The sequence below is a fragment of the Corythoichthys intestinalis genome, chromosome 17 (genome assembly GCF_030265065.1).
Source record: "Corythoichthys intestinalis isolate RoL2023-P3 chromosome 17, ASM3026506v1, whole genome shotgun sequence".
NCBI lineage: Eukaryota > Metazoa > Chordata > Actinopteri > Syngnathiformes > Syngnathidae > Corythoichthys > Corythoichthys intestinalis.
In genome coordinates, this window is record NC_080411.1 from 506,022 (window position 1) to 527,118 (window position 21,097).

Genomic DNA, 21,097 nt, shown 5'->3' on the forward strand with positions numbered 1-21,097 from the left:
TTTTTTTAATGACGTTTTGGGGTTACTATGCCGAAGATATACCTGCAGCGTGTTTTCTCCTTTAAACGGGGAAAGGATCTTTTTTCTTTCTTTTGCCTTCTTCCAATAGGAAAGCCTTTGTGCGTCTGGAAGTGAACCAATGACAGGTGCACAAATGGCGTCCTACTAATGGACTTTAGAAATCATTTGAGAGGAATACGCTTATTTTAATGTAAATGCTTATGTCTGATTTTAAAAGGTTTATAAATTTCTTTTTTTTTCCCAAATAAGCGGGAAATGTGATTCAAGAGCTGCTGCAGAACTGTTAAGTGACTTGAGGTTTACTTAAAACTAGTTATGGCAACGTCTGTCGGCTTGTGTAGATATGTTTTGTTAACAATATAAGTGCAAATATGTGAAGTTCTTTGACCTGTGGGATTACATGTGTATTAGTGAGGGAGTGGAGGGCTAAAAAATGGCTGAATGGGAGCATAGCGTAAGTTAGCGCAAATTCTTCTGAAAAAACAAAAACAAATGCAAAACATTAACTCAATGGAAAGCTTTGTTTAAAAAAAAAAAAAATAATATATAGCATTGAAATGATATTTGAAGCATGTATTTGACGTTGCATTTCTGTTACCTTCCCGTGAGGACAAATCAAAGGTCTTTTAGCGGCTGATTGTCCAAACGCAATTCTTGCGTCCACTCCAATACGACCACCAAGAATTGTGTATGGACATCTGTTGCTGCAGACTCACATTCATCACGTCACGACACGTCACGTCGAGGCCTGGCTTTTTCTTGAGTGTCACTGCAGGTAAGGTATAAGGGAAATGGTTAGTTGGGACGAGTGGTGAGTGAACGTCTCGTGATGCGTTCAGGGGTCGCCCCCCGATTGGTATTTACACTTTGTCGAACATCTAATCAAGGCTGTTTGCTTTAAATGGCAAATATCGAGCGGGGCAGCGTCGATGTATCGACTTTGCTTTGGCAAATAGTAGAAAAGCAGTAAGTTGAGTGCTGCTGACAGGCCGCACTGCATGCGTGCAACAGTGACGCACATTCAGCAGATAATCACCCCCCACAAGCTATACCACCAGCTTACACAAAAACAAAATAACAAAAGCACTTCTACGGGGCGATATAAAACACTCAACAAAAAGAATTCCATATCTGAAAATATTATCTTCAAGAATGGCTATTCGTTGTTATTATTCGTGCTTTGACGATGATTCCGTTTAAATGTTTAAACTATACGTCATACACAACAGGCCTGTGGCACACATGCTTTTTTAAAATTTTAAATTCCTACTGGTTTTAAAACTTAAAATGACTCTTTCCTTGTGACGAATACATTTTTGCCACTTTAAATAATAGCAATCAGTTAAACAAAACCTCCGTGTTACAATATTCAGAATACACACACAGCATACTGCGAGTTATTTTGAGATTTAAATCCAACATTAATTACATTTTGAACTATTTTATTGTCAAATGTTTCACAAATGCTGTCTAATAACATATGGATTGTGTACAGATGTGGAAAATGCGGTGCTTTATACACACACAAAAGCAATTATGTATGGGCCTGTAGATTGACCCCCTCCACCAACACCTTAATTAAAACTAAAGTTAAAAGAAAATATGGTTGTGGCGTATTAATCATTCCCTAGTATGCAGTTCTGTGTTATCATAAACGTTTTCTGCTTGGATTTAAAAGTGACAGCAGAAACTTTTGATGGCTGCATGTCAATCAATTATGTTGAGTGCGTGCATGCTCTATAAAATGAAAGACGTGTTGAATTACAAAATGTTTAATAAACTAGGTACAAAAGGAAATCGCCCCCTTTAAAATGAAACAAATCTTCGTAATGCTCTAATTGGAGGAGTTTCAGTTTCCATTGAGGCCCTCATTAGCATTCCCTTTCCAGCTTATTCTCGGATGCTTAACCGTTGCAAAATGGAACTCTATGGCAAAATGGGAGGGGGGGAAAGGGACGGGGGGGCTTTTTGGACGCCAGGGGCGCTCGTAGAAGAGGGCAAGCCCGAGGCGACACCTCGACCTCCCGCAGTTACACTGGCGCGCGCGCGCGCAGACGCGCGCATACACGCACACACGGTTGCGCAGCAGGCCTTAAATGTCCCTCCAGCGATCATAAAAATAGATACATAAAAAGTATCAGTATGTAAAATGAACCGGGAGAAATGCGTTAATATAATAGATGAAAACAGTTTATTATAAAATGTCAATGAAAGGCCTCGCAAGAAAACAAATTGTTCGTGATCCTGCATGGTCACACTCTTGTTGTGTGTTTTATTTTCATGTATTCTTCTTCTTAAATACAATTGCACTATTGTATTGTTATCAAAACGGTTCCTTTAAATATTAAGGTTATTCTTTTAAAAACGAGCTTATTTACGCAGGGAAATATACGAATAAAACAATACTGCTGTTATTGATGTTTTTATAGAGACGTATTTGGAATGAACATGGCGTTTTTAAAATAACTCATTTCATCATGTCATGCCATTAGGATGGGCAAATTTTTAAAAACTCATTGTTATGACTAGGTTGTTTCAGATGGAAACACATGTGATGTCATTTTTTAAATGTTGTAATCCTCATGAAAGAAAATACAGCAAAACCTTTGAGGAAAAAAAAAAAAAAGTACCACCCATTGAGAGGAGGGTTTAATATTATCAAATGGATGTTGTACATGAGGCACGTTTGGGTAAACTGTCATTGACTGCACATTGTATAACAAATTAAATTCCCCCAATAGCAGGTTCGGTTGCATTTACACAGGGAAGAAAAACAAAACAAGATTTGTTATGTTTTGGAGACTGTAAAATTACTGCATCTCAATTACTACGATGCAAATGCTATTGTGTTCATTTAATTGTATTCTACTAAAAGGAAAACTACATTTCTTTATTGTATATTTGAAAATAAAATATTGGGGTTAAAACATTTTTGGTGTGGACGTTTTTGGAGATGTGCTTGTGTTGAAAAATTGCACCCTTGAGGACCTGAATTACAAATACCGCTGTAATAATATACACAATAATTGAAAAACAAAAAATGATCAAAACTTGAAGCTTTTGGATGAGAGTGAATTTACGTGATAAATGGCACCCTTGTAATCATCACTACCCTGCCAGAAGGGTTTTATTTTACAAAAAAACAACAATTTTGATTGTGCGGCTAAAAAAATATTTAAGACATTGAAAAAAAAAAAAGCAATATAATGTTAATACATATATTTGTTAAATGGCACACGCTTCAACATTGTTCTTGTTGTACAGGTTTTAATCTGAATTAAAGAAAAAAAATCCTTGACTAGTCTAAGATCTTTCTAAAAGGCAAAAAAAAAAAAAAAAAACATAATAAAGGAAGTAAAAGATGTTGCAGTGTTAGGTTCAGGACACTTTTTGATATTTGTGTTCCCCATTAACACCTGCAAGAGCCTTCTGCCATAATACCTGTTTAGTTGGAATTTCATAACAAACAAAAAAAAAAAACCAAAAAACAAATGGCGAGGTTGGAACAAAATTCCTCTGGGCAAGCATAGTATCCGTCTCTGAGGTCCACTCCGGCTCCTGAGGACCATCCATCACCTCGGTGGTCTGGCTGGAGGATGACGCATCGTCCAATGGGCTTCAGTTTTGTTGGGATGTGAATGAGTCAAGCGTGGCGTAATAGTGCATGTGTGCGTTCTATCCTCCGTGCAGAGTGGAAATAAACATGACGTTGTCTTGCTCCTGCAGGCGGTACTCCAACTCGCCCTGGAGGCCCCACAACACAACATAGGAAACATATTTTGCATGAACTGCACTGAAGCCTTGATAAGGAATGAGCGCATGCACATGGCAAGTGTGTATCTACAAGGTCAGGCATCAAATGTGGTGGACCCAGAGGGATGACAATGAAAGCCTCCTGCCAGTGTATACATTAGCCTTCGCACTCATCATGCATTCGGTGAGGAGACATACACTGAACAAAATGGAGGCTGCGTCCACCCTGATCCTCACCAACATGCTGGCTTATTTGTTTTAAGCTGAATATTTGGAGTCCATTGAAATACTTTGGCATGGCCACATCTGGCTCATTGCTGCCTATATGTAAGTAAATGTTCCAACTATAGCAGCGCTCACCATTAGCTCCCAGTCCGCATCGTTGATTAGCACCAGGATCCCAGGTCTCCTATAAAAAGCGTTCGATGGGTTATAAAACATATGCGTTAGAGCAGGAGCATCATAATATACTTATATACATGTGAAAAGCAATACAGCAGAAAATAGGTGGGAAAAAAGATGTTCCACAGCTTTAATATTACACAAATAAAATGGTCATTTTAATCAATAATTACTTTATTCTATGTTTATTGATCAATTCCAAAAGATGGGGAAAATCACATTATTTTCCACTACATTTTATCAAAATGAAATTATTATTTCTAATTTATTAAAATAGTCGGATTTTTTTTTTTTTTTTAATGACACATTAAAGATACATTTTCTGGTGTTCTATGAACACTTTATAATGATTGTAATGCTGTTTCCAAAACTACAGGAAATTGAAATCTTTAATCTTTTGTTTTCATGCTATCGAGGGTTGATTTATTTTCAATTATATAGTTCATTGTTGTAGATGACACGTGGGGAAAAAAACATCTTTTAACAATATAATGCATGTCACATTATTTCAATAATTAAACATTTTATATTATTATTTAAGTGTATTCCTATTGTATATTTTTGGATGGATTAAAGAAAAATTTGGTGGAAAACACAGACAAGGCTGAAAAAGCAGTTTCTGCTCTTGCACCCCTCTTTAAAATAAACTGCTGTATTTAAAGCCAAAAGAACGGTTGTGTTTGATAGATCAATATGTCTATATGCTGCCATAGCAGATTTATGGCACATTAAGCCCCCGAAATATTTTTAATTTGTCTGTTTTACCCTAGAGACCCCCGTTTACAGACGTCACGCAACCGCTTTTGTTTCAACCCAGCCATAAAAAGAAGCTAAGTAATTATATTTATTATGTAAAATGTCATTTTTAGCTAAGATTCATTAATTGATGTCTAATATTTAGTTTGAAAAAAAAAAAAAAAAAAAAAATTTAAAAAATTCACCCCCATAGTTTAAAACTTTTAAACAAATTACGTCACAATGAAAAAAATAGCGTCTGTAAATAAGTCACGGATATCTACCTCATAACTATTGCTTTATTGCGGATTTTTTGTGGATTTTATGGGTGAAACATGGTAATATAACAAGGGTCACGATGCAGAAATCGCAGACATCAAGGAGGGGTTGAGATTTTCTTTATATATTTACCCTTTTAAACTTTTTTTTTTCTTTTCAAATTTTCTTTGGATCGATTATCATCTAAGATATTGGGGAAACAGTAGATATTTTAGATGATAGATAATCGATTATTATCTGAAATATCAGGGAAACAGATGATAAATAATCGATCCAAACAAAGACAAATTGGAAAAAAGAAAACGTTTAAAAGGATAAATATATGAAAAAGAAAATCTCGACCACTCCCTGATGTCCGCGATTTCTGCATTGCGACCCTTGTTATATGACCGTGTTTCACCCATAAAATTCCCCCAAAATCCGTCTGTGGCCATTCACAGCTTTGTCTTGACACTTGGTGATATATGCTAAATGTTATCCGTTAAATAGTTTTTGGATCGAAACAAGGTAAGTACGCGATAATATCTCGTTAAAATCATGTCGTCTTTAATTATTGTCTCTCATGCTCTCACCTCCAGTTAGGGTTTTGTTGTTGTTGTTGTTTTTTTTTTAAATGCCCTCCTGTTCAATTTTTTTTCCCCCCCAGAAAATTGAGATTTTAAGCTTTCCAATGATTTATCACACATGCATCTAGGAGAATTTTGAAATTTGCCCGCCGGGACGTCAAGTCACCTGAGTGTTTTCCGCCATATATACAGTATATATACATTCATTCATTCATTTTCCATGGCGCTTTTTCCATATATACATAATATAGAAATTGTGACAATATTGGCAGATTGCAAATGAAAGCACATCCCCGACCCCCAACAATCTCTACTCAGGGGCACCCAGGATCCCCTTGCCTTACATGTGTGTGGTCTGCTTCTTTGCAAGCAACACAAGAGAAACAGGAAACGGAAGATCGGAATCTCCAAATTCAAACATGATGTGTTCCATGACGATGGTTTGACTTTTCAATTGTTTGAATTTCAAAATGATTTTTCCCCACATCAGAAATGAGGCAAACTTCAATTATTTCTTTAGCATTGTTTTACTCATTGACGGTGATAAGACCATTCAATCCATTTCAACCTAGGGGTATTGCCAGTGAATGATCATGTTTGGGCCAATCCATTTTGACTATAGCGTCTAGCGCTGTCAATGAGTTAATATCATAAAACTTTGACTAACTGTACAGGCAATGTGTTAAGTAGCAATTTAACATTCTTATGGCGGAAAACACTGATGTGACTTGAAGTTCCGCTCTGAGACCCCCAATTTGGCCAAATTTAAAAAATGTCCTATATGCGTGTGTGATACATCATTGCAAAGCTTAAAATCTCAATTTTCTGGGGAAGGAAAAATTTTGAACAGGAGGGCATTTAAAAAAAAAAAAAAAAAAATTTAAACAGCAAAACCCTAACTGGAGGTGAGAGCACTTGAGAGCATAATCAAAGATGCCATAATTTTACCAAGATACTATTGCGTACTTACCTTTTTTGGATCCCAAAACTCCATGTGGCATGTACTGTATCACCAAGTGTCAAGACACAGCTGTGAATGGCCACAGCCAGATTTTTGGGGTATTTTATGGGTGAAACACGGTCATATAACAAGGGTCGCGATGCAAAAATCACAGACATCAAGGACCGGTCGAGATGTTCTTTTTCATAGATCTACCCTTTTAAACTTTTTCCCACCAATTTTTCTTTGTTTGGATCGATTATTTATCATCTAAAATATTGGGGAAAATGCGACAGTAATGAAAAAAAGACAAACGATAGATATGAGGTACATATCCGTGACTTATTTACAGTCACCATTTTTTTCATAGTAACGTCATTTCTTTAACAGTTTAAACTATGTGAGTGAATAATTTTTTAAAGTCATTTTTTTAAACTAAATATTAGACATCAATTAATGATTCTAAGCTAAAAATGACAGACACTTCGAATAATAAATACGATTACTTACCTTCTTTTTATGGATGGGTTGAAACAAAAGCGGTTGCACGGCGTCCGTAAAAGGGGGTTTCCAGGGTAAAACGGACAAAATAAAAATAGTTCGGGTGCAGGAGCAGAAACTGCTTTTTCAGCCTTGTCTGTGTTTTCCGCCATATATAAAAATCAAACAAAACTATTTTGTTATAATATTACAAAAATAATGCTGATAAACTACAGTAAAAGCGCTCCCTGACTATACTTAACAAGTATTGAGCATGATTCTGCAACCTAGTGCCGTTTTATACGTTTCCAAAATAATCTAATTGTGATGTGATGTAAGCGATGGTCCATTGTTTTGCTCAGTGTACACACAAAGCAATAAATTCAATTTCCTGTTACCCTACGGTGTGTCACATACACACCATTTGCTGACATCACACACACACGATAGGAGTTTGACCTTTGACTTATAAGATTAAAACGGTTGAGAGGAAAATATTCTTTGCCACTTTTGAAGTTAGCAGCTGTGTGTGTGGATGTGGGTGTACTGTTTGTTGAGCAAATGAACTTAATGGAGAACATTGAGATTACGAAGGAAATCAAAATGTCAGTTGAAATTAATGGCATCACACATCCTGATGAGGCTTTTAAACAAGTGTAGGAGGGAGATGGTAATGATAGACATATGACACACACTACACCTGTACGTGCGTCGATTAAAGCACGGGAGTACAACAAAAACTGTCAAATGATCACACCAGTAAAACACTGTGAGGAAAGGACACAATATACGCGCAGAAAGTCTAATAGAGCACGAGAGGCCAGCTCCGCTCCACGGTCAGGTGACGCCATTAAATAACGGTCCGCAAAGGCGCGCTCTAAAAGTCAGACAGGTACGAAACCAGTCATCTCTAACGCTGCTATTTTTTCTTCCTTGCGTTCAAGAAGTATTATTGCAAAAATAGGGATACTCACACGGAATCGCCCTGGACAAAGAGCTCGGGCCGCTCCTTGAGCAGGTTGTGTCGGATCCACACCAGCAGCTGCTTCATGTCCCCTGCAAAAAAAACAAAAAGGGTAGACAACAAAGGTCAAGGGTGAGAGGTCAAGGTGCCCGTTTCCAGCCCCCTGGTCGATGTGACGCGACGGAACGGAGGCACCAGGCGGGACGTGGCCGCATGTATATGTATGAGTTCGTGTGTTGGCGTTGCAGGGGGGCTAATGTCAATGGCCAAGGGTGACATTGATCACCTTGCTCGAATAGACGAGGCTTCGGTAATCCCGCAACGGGCAGAGTTGGCTTTTACTAGCAGCAGCACATAAGAATGATAGAACTATGACGCCTATGCACACATTTCCAACATCGGTTAGAATGAGAAGAATCTATATGTGGCAGCTAGAAATACAGAGCTGAATGTTAACAGCAGCTAGCTATAGCATAGTCAGTAACACATGACTTTAGAAGAAAAAAAAATAATGCAGGTTATGAATTTAAACTGACCGTAACTTTATTAATCACTTGCAACTGAATAAACATCATTGCTACTAACAATTGGCTTAACAGTGTATAGTGCTGCAACGATTAATCGATTAACTCGTGTATTCGATTAGAAAAAAAGATTCGAATTGAATTTTGCTGCTTAGAGTATTCGTTTAATTAAAGTGGTGGTGTAATGGTTTATTTTGAAAGTGTTTGCATTTAGTGTTACTGATACACTGCCCTCTAGTCTCAGTTCACGTGGCTGAATCCAGCTGCTCCCTGTTTGTATTTGTATTTGTATTTATTTTGATCTCCATTAGTTGTAACAGGTACATCTACTCTTCCTGGAGTCAATTCAGCCTGCTGCAGCCTGTTAAGACCAACATAAGTTTTTGAATGCATTCGTAATTTAGTTTATTGGTATATTTAGCCGTTTTTTGTGGTAGTATGTGTCTGAACCATTTGTTAGGAGGATGGTTGAAAAAAAAAAGAAATAAAAAAAAAATGTTAGCATTTTATAGCATTTAAGCTAGCGGACTTTTGTTATGTAAGTTAGCCAATTGCTCTTTTGTTGTACATAGATCCTGATTTATTGATTTTTTTTCTCATAACGGCTCAGCTCAGGTATTTTAATTTTTCATGTTCCTTATCCGATGACTCGATTATTCAAATGAACTAGTTCATCGATTAATCGACTACTAAAATAATCGATAGCTGCAGCCCTAATAGTGTACATGTAGTGAATGTGAAGGCAGCAAAAACAGTCAGCAACATTGTATGAACAGTAAAAAGCGCGTATTCATAAACTCAAGCAATACTATTACTACGAGAAGCTACAAATTGTGTGAGCCTGAATCTGCAGTTGCGCACACAACCTTAATTGTTTCCTTCGTTACAGAGTCAAATGCGTCCGAGCTTGAACGTCGTCGTGGCTGGCATTGAGCGAGCGTGACCTCGTCCGCGACGGCGCTGACCTCGTCGACAAAGGGCTAAGCTGCGCTCAGACCGGGTGACAATGAGCACTTTTAGGATAAATCCACCCTCCTTCCCCCCGCTAAACACGATCACACAATGAATAAATTAGCCTAATGTTAAATGTGTGTGTGCGCATTTTCCCATTCAAAATGATTACAATAGCGTATGAGTGCATGATCTGTTAGAAGAGTCAGTTTTTTTTTTTTAAATCTTACGAGGGCTGAAAACATAAAACTGAAATACATTTAGGCCTGTCGCGATAACAAATTTTAGTAGGCGGTATTTTGTCTCATAATTACTGCTGATACGCGATATTATTGCCTGTTTTTTTTGTTTTTTTTCAATCTACTCAACCACAAATATAGTGACAATACATCCTACTAATTGAAATGCAAAAAATTGTTATTCTTAAATGAAAACGCAAACTATATTAAAATGTAGAAATATAAAAAAAAAAACACACACACAATGCATAATTAGGCGTTTAAAACTAGTTAGGTGCAGAATTCATTCATTTTTGTTGTCTACCAATTACAGCTCATTAAAAGTGTTAATTTTATCCAAAATGACTGTCATCTTGTCCTGCAAAGTGTGCATGAAACATGTTTGAAGCCAAATTATTATCTTTATTACATCATATTATCATTGCCAATCACATTTTTCATCATGGGTGTCATTTCAAATTTATTCTTAGATTGCCTCCAGAAATCAGAACATGTTGTGCTTTTATTTTGAAATGTGCACCGGAAGTACGTTTGCTAAGCCATTAACCGTAAGCTTTACACTTGGTAAAAACAAGCAAAAACAAAGCTTTCGCCATGCAAGTGGTATCAGTAATAGATTTTTTTCTCTTTTGTCCGCATCACTTGCAATTTTTTTAATCCAGCGAGTTTTCATGTTTGAAGTGTCACCTTTTAACCGCAATTTTGCGTTGTGGAGAAGACTGACAATGTTTTATAGCAGGCTAAAGTGTTTAGTACATTGTCCTTTTTCCATTAGCCTCAATGTAGCAATGCTAACGTTTTACAATGTTTAATATGGAAGACTTCCTTATTTTGTATGTCTCAACTTTAATTCTACAGCGTGTCTATGGCTTATAAACATCTGTGAAAGCTACTGTAGTCTCATATGCAATCAACACACACGTGTGCCGAGTGCACGCAGCACACGCACGCACAAATGTATGTATGCACGCACGCTGCAACAAATCGCAGCCGGGAAAATGACCGCCCTCATTTGTATTTACCGTCCGATAATTTGGCTTATTTCGCATCGCGACAGGCTTAAATACATGTTTAATAAGCATGTATTGTTCTGAATGGCAAATAAGCCAAACCGAATGGTTCCGCAGGCAGGACGTGACCGTGGGCCGTAAGTTGCCCACCCGTTTTATAGACCGTCACACGCTCACAATAACAACGAGTGGAAGAAAAAAATGAGAAGGGTATGAAGAGGTAAGGTGAACTTATGAGTAGCGCAAGCACAGAAAGGCAAAAGTAACGTTAAACTACTAAATATAATTAGCAATAGTGCTGCATCGATTAATCGATTAACTCAAGTATTCAATTTGAAAAAAAAGATTCAAATTACATTTTGCTGCCTCGAGTATTCGTTTAATTCAAGTGGCATTGTAATGGTTAATTTTGAAAGTGTTTGCATTCCGTTTTATTGATTTGGGTGGATACACTGCCCTCTAGTCTGCCTCATTTCACATGGCTGAATCGAGCTGCTCCATGTTAAGACCAACATAAGCCAAGTTATTGTTTGCGCTAATGTTTTTTTAAATGCATTCGTAATTTAGTTATAGGTATATTTAGCCGTTTTTTGCGGGAATGTGTGTCTGAACCATTTGTTAAGAGTGTTGTAAAAAAAAAAAAAAGTTTGCGTTTTAGAGCATTTAAGCTAGAAGGCTTTTGCTGTGTAATTTAGCCAATTGTTCTTTTGCTGACATAGATCCATTTTTTCTTTCTTTCTTTCTTTTTAATATCGTTTGAGGCTCAGCTCAGGTATTTAAAATTTTTCGTGATCCTCATCCGATGATTCGATTATTCGACTACTAAAACAATCGATAGCTGCAGCCCTAATTAGCAATGACCAAAAATGATTATTTGACAACCACAAAATCTTGCAATTTATTTCTAATATCCACCATTCAACATAAACAAAATATTTCTCCTAGTGAATAAAACAAACCTCATACAATACCGACAATTAGGTGTAAAAACAATTCCTAAATTTTGAGAGCAGTGTGGCAAAAATGACGCACATGAGAAGATTTACCTGTCAGGTTAAAGTGTGTGTTATGTGAAGGCATGCTTGGAATGGGCCTATGTGTATCAGTCTATTAAGACAAGTGCAAAACATTTGGGTCAATTAAACACATGTACATAACCATTGTAGGTAGAACGTACTTTAGAATATAATAGAAGATGTGCCTCAATGAAACCAAAATATTAGAGACAGCTGTGAGTGCAATACCATCCTGATTCTGATGATACATGCTCCAAATGAACTCTGAAAACCTTGAAAAAAGTGAGCATCATTCTTTTTTTGGAAGTTGATACAGTTCTCTAGATCGTGCAGGTGTATGTATTGGATCTTGTACATACACACACACCTGCAGGGCAAGAAACAGAAGTAATCTGCAGAAAAGTCATAACTCCTTGGTGACCCCTTCTTTTTCTCCGCTATCGACTGTATGTGCTTTTCTCCATCATTACCCCTCGCCCATTTTGCTGTTCATTTAGCCCTCCGCTTCTCCCCAATAAAAGCGGCTCTCCTCCTCCTCCTCTTCTTCTTGCAAACAGGAAGACGCAGCCATCATTCAAACTGTGACCTAAAATAGAAACAAGCCATCGGGGGCCTTTTAACGGCTTCAGTGTTAAAGGCTGCAAATTGAGATTTTGAAAATAAAGAAAGAAATCAGCCTAATGTACTGCAAATGCATGTTGTATAAGAAGGTGTCGTTATGAATAAAGGGGAGGACGAGGCCGTCGTCGGAAACGAGCGCTGATAAAACAAAATGGACATGAGCGACGAGAAAAAGGGGGAAAGCGCGTCACGTCCTCGCGCTGCATCTTGGGATTTTGCCGCCGCGCGGGTGCCGGGAAGGAGAGGTGACCGAGGGGAGGGAAACGGCGCCATTTTGACGCAGATTCAAAAGTAGCAATGCTATTATTTCGTCTTTTGCGGGCCCTCGCGCGGCCTTTTTCCGTGGACTAGCTTTGAGCGATTATGACGCTCTCGTGACAAGCGATCCATCTTTCGACCGATGTAAAAACAGCCAGACCCCCAGACCGTTGGGGGTTTCCTCGTGTGGGTAGGAGAGGGGGCGGGGTCTTTCAGTTGAGGCTCATCAATCATCAGCTGGGGTCACAAAGAAATAAGAGGGATTCACAAGCAATTATATCTGCCCTCAACACCGCCCAAAGCCCACCCCATCTGCGCGCAACACAATCATTCAAATTTGGATGGAGCCTTACGATTGTTTAACGCAAATGAAACATACTGTATATGGTGAAAATGGTTCAAATTACAACTTTGGTGAGTTTTTTGGGTCATTTATTCCAGGCTAAGGGGGTTCATTTGTGAATGGTGAAGATAGCTGTATATAAAAGGCAGAAGTGGGTAGTAACGCGTTTACTTGAGTATTGTTTTGGGGAAAAACATGGTTATTACTTTTACTTAAGTAAATTCACGATGAAGAAATGCTACTCTTACTTTGTGCTACACTAGAGTCACTCCATTTTTCCTATTTATTTTACATATTGACTTTATTTTTGTCCGAGATGCCAACAGTAACTCCACCAGTTTCACCAATGAGATGTCGCAACAATAATCACATGACTCCAATATATCAATCAGACTGAAGCTTAAAAAGGTTGGTATTTGCTGTATGTGCTGAGAAAAAGATAACATATTTGTACATAAAATAAAACAATAATAAAAATCAAACATTATAAGCATTCACTCACAGTGTTATACATTACTGGATTATTCTTTTCACCAAATACTTTTTTAATCGAGCACATTTTTTTGGATGACCACTTTTACTTGGGTAATATTATTTTGAAGTAACGCGACACTTACTTGAGTACAATTTTTGGCAACTCTACCCAGCTCTGATAAAAACAGATCCTGGAGGCCATGCTGGACTACACTTGCTGCTTTTATGAAGCATAAAAAAAAAAAAAAAAAACAATTGCACGTCCTGCGAAAGGACTATTGCACATCCGCACATTGCGATGGCGATGTTCAAGTGATATATGGTGCAGGCCTACTGTATGTATAGGGCAGAAAACACAGACAAGGCTGAAAAAGCAGTTTCTGCTCTAACGACCTTCCTTAAAATAAACGGCTTTATTTTAAGCCAAAAGAACTGTTGTGTTCGATAGAACAATATGTCTATATGCTGCCATAGCAGATTCATGGCGCATGAAGCCCCTGAACTATTTTTAATTTGTCCGTCTTACCCTGGAAACCCCCGTTTACAGATGTCGCGCAACTGCTTTTGTTTCAACCCAGCCATGGAAAGAAGCTTAGTAATCATATTTATTATTTGAAATGTCTGTCATCTTTAGCTTAGAATCATTAATAGATGTCTAACATTTAGTTAAAAAAAAAAAAAAAAGGATTAAAAATATTAAACAAAAATATAAAAATATTATTCACTCGCATATTTTAAACTTTTAAGCAAATTACGTACCAATGAAAAAAATGGTGTCTGTAAAAAGGTCACGGATATCTACCTCATAACTATCCCTTGATTTTTTTTTTTTTTTTGTTACTGTCGCATTTTCCCCGATATGTTAGATGATAAATAATCGATCCAAAAAAGACAAATTGGGAAACATTTAAAAAGGTAAAAAAAAATCAAACGAAAATCTCGACCACTCCTTGATGTCTGCGATTTCTGCATCACGACCCTTGTTATATCACCATGTTTCACCCATAAAATCCCCCCAAAATGCGGATGTGACCATTCACAGCTGTGTCTTGACACTCGGTGATACATGCTACATGGAGTTTTTGGATTGAAAAGAGGTAAGTACACGATCATATCTCATTAAAATTATGGCGTCTTTAATTATGCTCTCGCGTGCTCTCACCTGCAACTAGGATTTTGCTGTTTAAAAAAAAAATATATTTTTTAAATGCCCTCCTGTTCAAATTTTTCTTCCCCCTGAAAATTGAGATTTTAAGTTTTCCAATGATGTATCACACGTGCATATAGGACCATTTGAAAATTTGGCCAAATTGGGGGTCTCAGAGCGGAACTTCAAGTCACCTGAGTCTTTTCTGCCATACGTACAGTCGGGAGAACAAGTATTTGATACACTGCCAATGATTGGAAGTGTATCAAATACTTGTTCTCCCCACTGTATGTGTGTTGAGTATGGGATGTTTACATATTTCAAGACACACCTTATATTTGGCTAGTTTATCACTCACCCGTGCATAACTACACGCAGTGCAGTAAGGTGATATTTCCTTTAACATTCCCTCCTCTGGTCAACTTTTGTGTCACGGTAACCGAGGTAACGCCAGCGTCACGGCCGCTCACCCTTTGTTTGCCCCAAAAGCAATACGACACATATTTCTCCCTCATCCAATTCAACCCGCGAGGAAACCACTACTTAACCCTGCTGCTAATGAGCGAGGTCCTGACTTTTGCATTTGGAAACTCCCTCTGCTGCTACCCCCACACTCAGGAGAACTGAGCTCTGAAATCTAAAAAAATTAAAATAAACTAAGAGGACAAGGAGGATGAACCCTAATTGCACTCTTGTAAAGCCCCAGAAGCCCTTTAAGCCTTCTTTACTGCCTCTTTAAGGGTCTTTCTTCACACTCGGGCACCACTAGTGAGGAACAATGACAGAGAAACAGAGAGCAGTATAAGGGGAAGACAAACATGGGAAATATACATGTGGCGCTTTATAGTTTCTAGAAGTTTAAGATGAGTAGCACTCTGTCAATGCATACACCTTTATCAAGATCATCCAATTTGAGAGCAGAAAAAAAAATAAAGACAGTGCCCTTTTTTGACTGTGACTGGTTGTCCACCAGCACAGGGCTATACCCCACCTCTTGCCTAAAATCATTTGGGATAGGCTCCAATCTCACCTCTGACTGTTTGTGCAACAGAGTACTGTACTTAAGTACAGTATCATTTTCATGTTTTTGTACTTGACTTCTTATATTTACCATATATGATTCCTGCAACTTAAATTTGATTCAAACCCAGTTAAAAATAAAAACATAAAATGTTACTTTGTGTTTTCAAGACAACCACAGCCGAAATTCTGAGTTTGTTAACCCAACGCTAATGCTTAATATCTAAATATCGCTTTATATCTAAACTGTTTTAGCTTAACCCTTTAATCAACAGACTGCAAACAAATGGTACAGCAACAACATGTATACTAACAAAGCAACGGTGCTGGTCTCGCATTCTTACAGCTTAATTCTAGTATAGCTTAATTCAAATGAGTTCAGAGCAGTGTTGTTTCGTCATTGATGACTACAACGAAAATATTTTGACAACGAGCATTTTAAAAAATTTTATTTTTTAATGACGATAACGAGCTAAAAACGCGTGTTGGGAGACTAAATCATAACGAGACTAATATCAGGTTTCGTCTGACGGGACAAAAAGGTGCAATAGTTTCCGTCACATGTTTGCAACGTGTGACATTTTATGTCTGGTAAGCCTGCATCGTAACAGTGTCTGGTGGTGTCACTCATGTGACGTGCTGCACCCCACCTTCCCCGACTCACCAGTGTCCTCTCCAGTCTCGCACACATGGATTTGTTTTCTTGGACAGAGAGATTATGCAATGTTTAAAGCAGTGGTTCTTAACTGGGGTTCGGTGAGTAAGCTTCAGGGGTTCGGTAAAGCTTAAACACAGAGCCTTATGTTGTACGTTGACTAAATTTAGGCAAAGTAGCGTTTAAGACCAGGTTTTGGACTGGTTTGCTCTCAATTTACAAGCTTTATTCCATTTCTTTTAATTGCTAGCCCTCTATCTAATAGGAGGAGAGCTTGGTTTGCTCAGTGGAAGGTAGACTGACACTTGGTATGAGGAAGTATAACAAACCTACAGACAGCATGAACTGCATAGATACTTAAGAATACATACTTAAAAAAAAAAAATTACGCCATGAAAATAACATATGATGCAAGGATGCGACAGTAACACAGTAAAATGACAATGTAGACATGAACACAAAAAAGGAACAGTGTAAATTTAAATGAGTTTCATTTAATTTTCCAACATAAAAATGGCAAAAGGCAAAATTATTGTAGTAAATGCAAAAGCTGGAAGAAATTTGAACGGGAATTCACCTAAATGCTAGCTTGCCAAGTTTTGAATTCGTTAAAAAATGGCTTCATTATGAAATTCCAAAGGGTTCGGTGAACGCACCTGGTAAAGTCGTGGGGTTTTTCCCTATTTGGAAATTTTGTAACAGCAGCATACCACGAAACAATAAGGAGGCTTTTCCTGCTGGTCAGTCTATTGATGTTAATTTTCTGAATTGACTCCGACGACCCCTCACCAATTGAATATTTGTTCTGCCACTTTCAACTTCAAGGCACCGTCGCCCACTTCACGGTTCAAACACCACACAGTGTTCCTAACTCATGCCCTCGCAGCAATTACACGTACTTACACAATAAACATGTTTGATGCTGGGCATTGCTAAGTGCAGTCTGACATGATGTAACAGCTGTTAAGACCAACATTATTGGCTGCTATTTTCCTTTGTTAAAATACAAAAAACTACATTAATTTATTGACTTTTTGAGAGAAGCTTGAACGGTAAAATTAATCCCCCCTAATTTTAGTGTGAACCGATTATTAGGGAAACAAGTGCTTTGAGTTACAAGAATGCTCACGGGACAAATTTACATTGTTTTCTGAGGGCACACAATTTATATTCTAGTCAAAAATAAATTGAAATACTCCGAATTTGATGTCAGACAATATTTTTTCACAGGCCATACCACAAAAAAAATAGATTAGGTTATCTGCATATTATGAAAACTAGTCTACACCCCCCAAAATACCTGTTAAAAAGATACCAAAAAGACATCCATTGTTCATTGTGACCTGTAGAGAACAACTTACAAGGTTCCGTGTGGTTAGGAAGCGTGACATGATGTTTCTTCACGCCATCAAAAAGAAGCTCCGCCCCTCCACTGGAAAAAAACAATCACATTTTAAAAATCATTTAGGGGAGGCTCATTTACATTCGATCTACGCAAAATAAGCATTTGTCCAAATCATATATAACCAGGGGTGAAAGTGGGCCAGAACGGTCAGGAACGCAGTTCCGGTATAAGATTCAGGGCCGAAATGCTGTTCCGGTACACAGTGCTTTGATTCCGAAAATATGACAGCAACTGTCAAAACGCTACGTAAAAAAACAAAACCAAAAAAAATGCTAAGCTGCCACACATGCATTTCAGCTCAATGAAGAAAACAATCTACCAACATCAGATTTACATACACAAGTGTTAACAACAAGCATAATAAAGTGCTTGTGTAGCGTAATCCGTTTCCAGCAATATTTATTATTGATTTTATTCCAAGGACAACATGGAGGTTTTCCCAGGTGCTGCAGTTATCTGAGTCTGACGATGATGAGTCACCTCAATGTGCGAATGCACGCAGCAAAGCAAAATGCCTGGACTCCTTTATCCGTTCAATTGGCTGACATACTGACATGTGATCAGCAGAGATGGTTAGCTCTGATTGGTTCATATGTGCATGTTTTCGGGAGCATCCATCCATTATCTTCCGCTTATTCCGGGGTCGGTTCGCGGGGGCAGCAGCTTTAGCAGGGAAGCCCAGACTTCCCTCTCCCCAGCCACTTCAGCCAGCTCCTCCGGCGGGATTCCAAGGCGTTCCCAGGCCAGCCGAGCGACATAGTCTCTCCAGCGTGTCCTGGGTCGACCCCGGGGCCTCCCGCCGGTGGGACATGCCCGGAACACCTCTCTAGGGAGGCGTCCGGGAGGCATCCGAACCAGATGCCCGAGCCACCTCAACTGGCTCCTCTCAACGCGGAGAAGTAGCGGCTCGACACCAAGCCCCTCCCGGATGACCGAGCTTCTCACCCGATCTCTAAGGGAGAGCCCGGACACCCTGCGGAGGAAACTCATTTCGGCCGCTTGTATCCGGGATCTTGTTCTTTCGGTCACGACCCACAGCTCGTGACCATAGGTGAGGGTAGGAACGTAGATCGACCGGTAAATCGAGAGCTTCGCCTTTTGGCTCAGCTCCTTCTTCACCACAACGGACCGGTGCAGAGTCCGCATCACTGCAGACGCTGCACCGATCCGCCTATCAATCTCCCGCTCCCTCCTACCCTCACTCGTGAACAGCAGACAAAAAAAAAAAACAAAGCTTGTTGAATTGATGCGACAAAAAAGGGCAATGCAACATAAAATGGATCAAATCTTTAAGCGCAACGAAAGAGTTGAGGAGGCTTATTTATCATATTTAGTTTTATTTGCTCTGATGGGGAGGTTCAGAACATCTTAGCTGTCAATGTGCACTTTGGACTTATATTTGTTCATTTACAGTATGTTAGGCTACTTATTCATTTCCTTATGATCTAAAAAAGTCAATGCTTGCACGATATTCAAAATCTATTCCATTTCACTCTGCATAATATAAGTCATTAGTAATTATTTTTCTGAATGTATGTTACTTATATCTTTATCATAAAAAAAAAAAAAAATGTTTTCATTAACTTAAATTTGAGTATATATCCTATGTTCTTAAGTACCGGTAGTTAAAATTGAGATTTGGCAATTAGTATGTGAGGAAATAAGGGAAAATAAAAATTAGGATATGGAGGTTGGGGTTATTGCTGCTTTTGTTAACTTTTATTTTGCAAATCATTGGAAAAATACAATTTTGAATGAAAAATAAATATGGTAAATAAAATTTCTGGCTCCGTGGTGACCTTCACGTCGGGGAGTTCCGGCAAGAAATTCTAGCCACCTTTACACCTTTACCCCTGTATATAACAGCAGCAAAATGGAGAAATCTATTCATCATCTAACTTTTGGAATAATACAAGAATCTTACACCCTATTACAATTTAGATGAAAAGTGGCAATGCCGTGATCAATTTTGTGCCTCTGTGGAAAGATTGCCAGCAAAAAAGTCATACATTGTAATATTCAGAGGGAAAAGTTGTAATGTTACAAGATTAAAGTGGTAATATTAGAAAATGAAGTCATACATTGAAATACTACAGGATTAAAATCGTTTTGTTGCCAATCTTTACGTTGTTTGCTTTCACGGGTTTCATCTTTTGGTGACGTAAGGTCTGTGTGAACACAAAACTGATTTTGGCATACTATGAGGAGATTGAAGTAACATTAGGAGAAAAAAGTTACTTATTTTTAAATGAAAAAACTGAAATACACTTTTGTGTTTATTGGATTCCTATTGATAAAACGTTGATGATAATTACTTGATGTTGTTAATAAAGGCAACAGAGTTTTAAACGTGATTTTCAGCTGGTGGTGTGCCTTGAGATCATTGCAATGCAAAAAGTGCCTCAGCTCAAAAAGAACTGGGAGACACTGCATTAGAGAATCCTATACTAGATGATGAACAGAGAGGATGAAGGATGCACTTCAACTTTCGTTATTATTACGTAAGGTACATTCGAAATTAAAACGGAATTATAAAATGACGGGACTACTCATCCACGTCTAATGTTTGCGACAGGCTACAAACACAGCTAACTCTGCTAGCTGGTCCACCGGCTTTCGTCTTCTTGAACAACACAGACGAGTAAAAGAGGAACAAAAACTACTCGTTCTCTCCCGTCGAGTCGTGTTTTCTCTAGGAAGAACCGTTAGGGTAGGGTTTGAGACACAGCTATCAGTCGCAAATGTTTTAAAATCACCTACCCAAACTCCAGATGAATAGCTAAGGGGGCAGCCATCTTACTGTCACATGCAGGAAGTAGGCATATGTCGGAAGTGACATCATAGATAGCTTTCCGTTTGCAGAGAAAAAAAAAACCTAAACTAAAAATAGAAAGAAATGATTTTGAAAATTAAACGTTATGGGCCAATAATCAAATAATATGACATCATATTTATTTGTGGCATTAATTTGTTGGTACAAATGCGTTTCTAAGTCATTGTATATGTTTTTCAAGCAAAAAAAAAAAAAAAAAAAAAATTTACTTATACCTACTGTAAAATTGCAAAAGAACAAAACTAAAGTAAATTACTTTCAAAAGAAAATGATCGATTCAGCCTTTTTTTTTTTGTAACCATATTGAAAAATGTAGTAGCACTCATACCCACGGATAATTAGGAGGCTTCAATCAGCCTGGCTTACCATGCACGTTTAGGGGATGTGGCCAAAAACCCACACAGGCATGGGGAGAAAATGCCAACTCCACACAGGAAGGCTTGAGACCAGGATTGACACCT

General features: G+C 38.2%; 1 protein-coding gene across 2 annotated transcripts; it reads right to left on the reverse strand.

Moving 5' to 3' along the window:
- Positions 1–553: 553 nt before the first annotated feature.
- On the reverse strand, positions 554–20,617 carry urm1 (ubiquitin related modifier 1). 2 transcript variants are annotated; one of them, XM_057819923.1, is made up of 5 exons: positions 20,564–20,617; positions 17,760–17,830; positions 8,151–8,232; positions 4,135–4,183; positions 554–3,765 (listed from the first exon to the last, which is right to left on the reverse strand). In XM_057819923.1, the coding sequence occupies exons 1-5, from the start codon at positions 20,596–20,598 to the stop codon at positions 3,697–3,699; spliced, it is 306 nt and encodes a 101-aa protein (XP_057675906.1). In that variant the 5' UTR covers positions 20,599–20,617; the 3' UTR covers positions 554–3,696. The 2 variants fall into 2 exon arrangements, with proteins under 2 accessions (XP_057675906.1, XP_057675907.1); XM_057819924.1 differs by lacking the exons at positions 554–3,765; positions 4,135–4,183 and having other exon boundaries at positions 8,147–8,232.
- Positions 20,618–21,097: the final 480 nt, after the last annotated feature.